The 3331-nt window shown below is 39.3% G+C and overlaps 1 protein-coding gene across 1 annotated transcript in view; it reads left to right on the top strand.

Moving 5' to 3' along the window:
• The window catches only part of LOC103386349 (band 4.1-like protein 1), a 60330-nt gene that overhangs the window by 32964 nt on the left and 24035 nt on the right, over window positions 1–3331 (top strand). The window contains exon 7 of the mRNA XM_025060304.1: window positions 2813–2917. Within this exon, the coding sequence (XP_024916072.1) occupies window positions 2813–2917 (105 nt within the window). The remainder of the gene's footprint in view (window positions 1–2812; window positions 2918–3331) is intronic.

Below are 3331 nucleotides of genomic sequence, written 5' to 3'. Positions count from 1 at the left end.
AACCCTCTGCATATGCTATTAACTGTATGTGAGGAAATCTATAGTTATTACATGACTGTAAACCAAGTTCATCAAAGTAGGAAATCAAAGTTTGCTAGCTTTCTCTGAGTCATCAGGTTGTAAAACCTGTGTGTGTGTGTGTGTGTGTGTGTGTGTGTGTGTTAGTGTGTGTGTCTGTGGATATTAGGAATGCTAAGCTTGTCAATACCTGTGGGTCGTTTTCCACCTTACAACAAAGGCTTGTTTTTTCTCCTCTGTCCTTGAAGACCCGTCAGTCATTACATTAGAAATATCTACAAAGCAGCATCTTGTCTTGTTAGTGCTTTTTTTTGGTATTTTTTCCCACATATGGTGTTCCTAAATGAAGAGGTAAAACTTTATGTCAGACCTTGTTTGAACCTACTCTGTGCTTCTAGAAACTGGTAAACAGCTTCGTCTGAAGGTACAGGCATGTTTTATGGACGTCTATCCCTGGAGATCGTGCTGTATTCACAGGGTAATTAAATCTCCTGTCATGGATCTATGGCCTCACGTCTCTGTGGTCCTTGGAACGGATAAAAGGCAGCACGCCCTTGTCTTTACTTTGCACCCTCTCCCAGCTGGGGTGCAATCTGTTTAAATTTGAATCCAAGCCGAGCCAATGTGGACACAGTCATTTTGCTGCAACCATTTAGGTATGCCAGGATGAACAGTAATATAAAATATATAAATATGTATATATTAATATGTATATGTATTATTATTATTATTCACTTCATTATCTTCAGAGTAACTATACTTACTATAAATATTAGTCGTTTTCTGCGACTCTCTTTAGACACAGATTTTGTTTCCGGAGGCTAACGCAGTCGTATCATATTGTCGCCTTGTAAACAGGACCTTAGTCAGTTTAAGAGTTGTGATTGTGTTATTTCTGTTTCCACAAGTGCCTTCAGGAATTACTAAATGATGTTTTTTTATAAACATGGTGGTGCTGAAGTGGGTCCTCTGCCAGAATGAGACCAAATAAACCAAACCAGGTGTCGCTCCTCAGTATATTTGAACACAATAAAGCAAAGGTGGAACTTGTTCCCAAAAAGTCCAGTACCCTTAGGATGCGAGAAACAAGACAGCAGAGGGGTAATTCTCAACATGTTTCCCTGGCAACTGTTCCATCTTCCTGTCACCATATTTGAGCTCCAGGAAAAGATTAGAGTATCTGGGTCTCTGTGTGTGTGTTATAGTAAAAAGGTTCCCTTTATGTTCAAGCTAAATGTATAACAATCTACTTTTTCAGATGGAAAAACAAGCACAGCATAATTTGTTAAATATTAAGCGTACTAAGTTACAACAGTTCAGGGAACACAAGAGTACGGCCTTGGAAATAATCATTTCAGTTTGGTGAAGTACCAAACTGAGCAGCAGTGTGGGGGGTTTATGGCCTGAGGGTGTTGTGGCACAATGGCCTTATTTTTGCTCAAATTGTATCTTGAGCATTTGATTGGGTTCCATGAATAATATACATTAAAGATCATTCTTAAGTTGAAGGTGAATTACCTATTTTTGTACATAAACCAGATAAGCAAGGGCCTCTCCAGCTGAGTGAAGAGACAGTTCTTTCAGGCTGCAGGTAAAAGATAGGCTGCAGTAAGTATAATATAGCAGCTACTATTAAATGTTCTCTCTAAAGAAAGAAAACATTCATTATTTTTCAGCTGTATCTTTTTTTAAAATGTATTTTCTGTTTAATTGAGTTGAAAGAAATCTTTATGCCATGTCCAGCCAGTCTTTTCCAGCAGTCAGCCTCAGTACATCCACCAGCCCCTGGGCTGTCTCTGCTGTCAGTTTCTCTTTGTCCCTCTTGTCTTGTAATCAACCTCACCTCTTAACATCCGCTCTCCTCTGTCTTCCTCCGCTCCTCTGATTACTTGATGTGCTCCACCTGTGCCTGTTTTGTGTGCATACAACCCTTTCACTCTTTTCTCTGTGCTCATCTTTTGATTCTTATTATGTGTAATCTGTGTAGTGTAGTTGCTTGTGTTTATTTGTGTTAAGGTCTCTCTCTACATACAGTCCCTGGTCTTTAGTTCAGACTTGTGTTTTCCCTCCTTGTTGGTTGCTTTCTGCTTGTTGTCCTCATTTCCATTCCTTTACCCTTTCACCTCAGGATTCTAACTGCTTTTTCCCACTATAGCCCCCACGGTTGGTTGGCTTTGCTGAACCTGCAGCCCTGTTGGACATCACCCTTTATGTTTCTTTAATGGCCAATAGATCACCTTTTGGAACTATACTAAGTACTACAGGAAGTTGGCAAATTTAAATTTCACTGTGTCACTGGTGGACACTGCTGTCAGTAGTTCTGTTGTCATTGTGCAACTAATGTTTTAGTCATATGGCTTTACCACAGATGATAACCCTCCTAGCCACAGTTTGGTTTCCTCTTTAAGTGTTCAAAGATGTCCAGAGAAATGCAAGATCACAGTTTGTTTTAAAGGGTTCAATGGGTTAAAGTTTAAACACCTACTCTTACCTCTAACTCTATCAATAGTGGAAAAACTGCTCAGTACTCAGTACAAAAGATTTGCTCGCAAGTAATTCACAATCCATTTCCACTGTCAAGTGTTTAACAAACAAAGGCCGTTGCCTTGCATTGTACTGCTCTTAAAGTCTGTTCAGAATAGAGAATGGCGAAGCAATATGGTCAAGAACACTTGTCCAAAGTGTGTGTCTGGCAGTTTGTTTCATCAATTTGAACTTTACAAAAAACATCCCATTTGTTTTCTTTGTTTTGGCATGTCTCCAGCTGCGAAGTGACTCATGTATGTCTTTACAGAAACACTCAAAAGGACAGACCCTGATGGACATGGTCTGTGAGCACCTAAACTTGCTGGAGAAGGACTACTTTGGTCTGACCTATGCTGACGCAGACACCCAGAAGGTCAGTGATTTTTGTACAAAATAACCTTATGGGACATTTCAGTGAATAACTGTGCTGCTCAGTGAGTCATCTATATTCCTCTCACTCCTTGGCTGGGTTGGTTCTCTGAGGGGTGCTCCATCCATCATTCAGAAATTAATGAAAAATGGAAATTCTTATGCCAATCCTTAGTATGAACAAAAGGCAATTTAAAAAGAAGTGCACCAGCAGAAAAACTCCTCCCGTTGTATATAAATATATCTATATATGTGGGTAGGCAGATAAACTACTATATATATATATATATATATATATATATATATATGTATATATTTACACACATGGTTAGTTCATGGGGGCCTCCAGTGGCTACCCAACATTTTCCTCTTAAGTGAATGTTTGTGTGCATTGCTTTTACCTGCACTTCTCCAAACT

Source organism: Cynoglossus semilaevis, chromosome 11, assembly GCF_000523025.1.
Source record: "Cynoglossus semilaevis isolate Cse_v1.0 chromosome 11, Cse_v1.0, whole genome shotgun sequence".
Taxonomy (NCBI): Eukaryota; Metazoa; Chordata; class Actinopteri; order Pleuronectiformes; family Cynoglossidae; genus Cynoglossus; species Cynoglossus semilaevis.
This window is presented reverse-complemented; position numbering and strand designations above follow the sequence as displayed.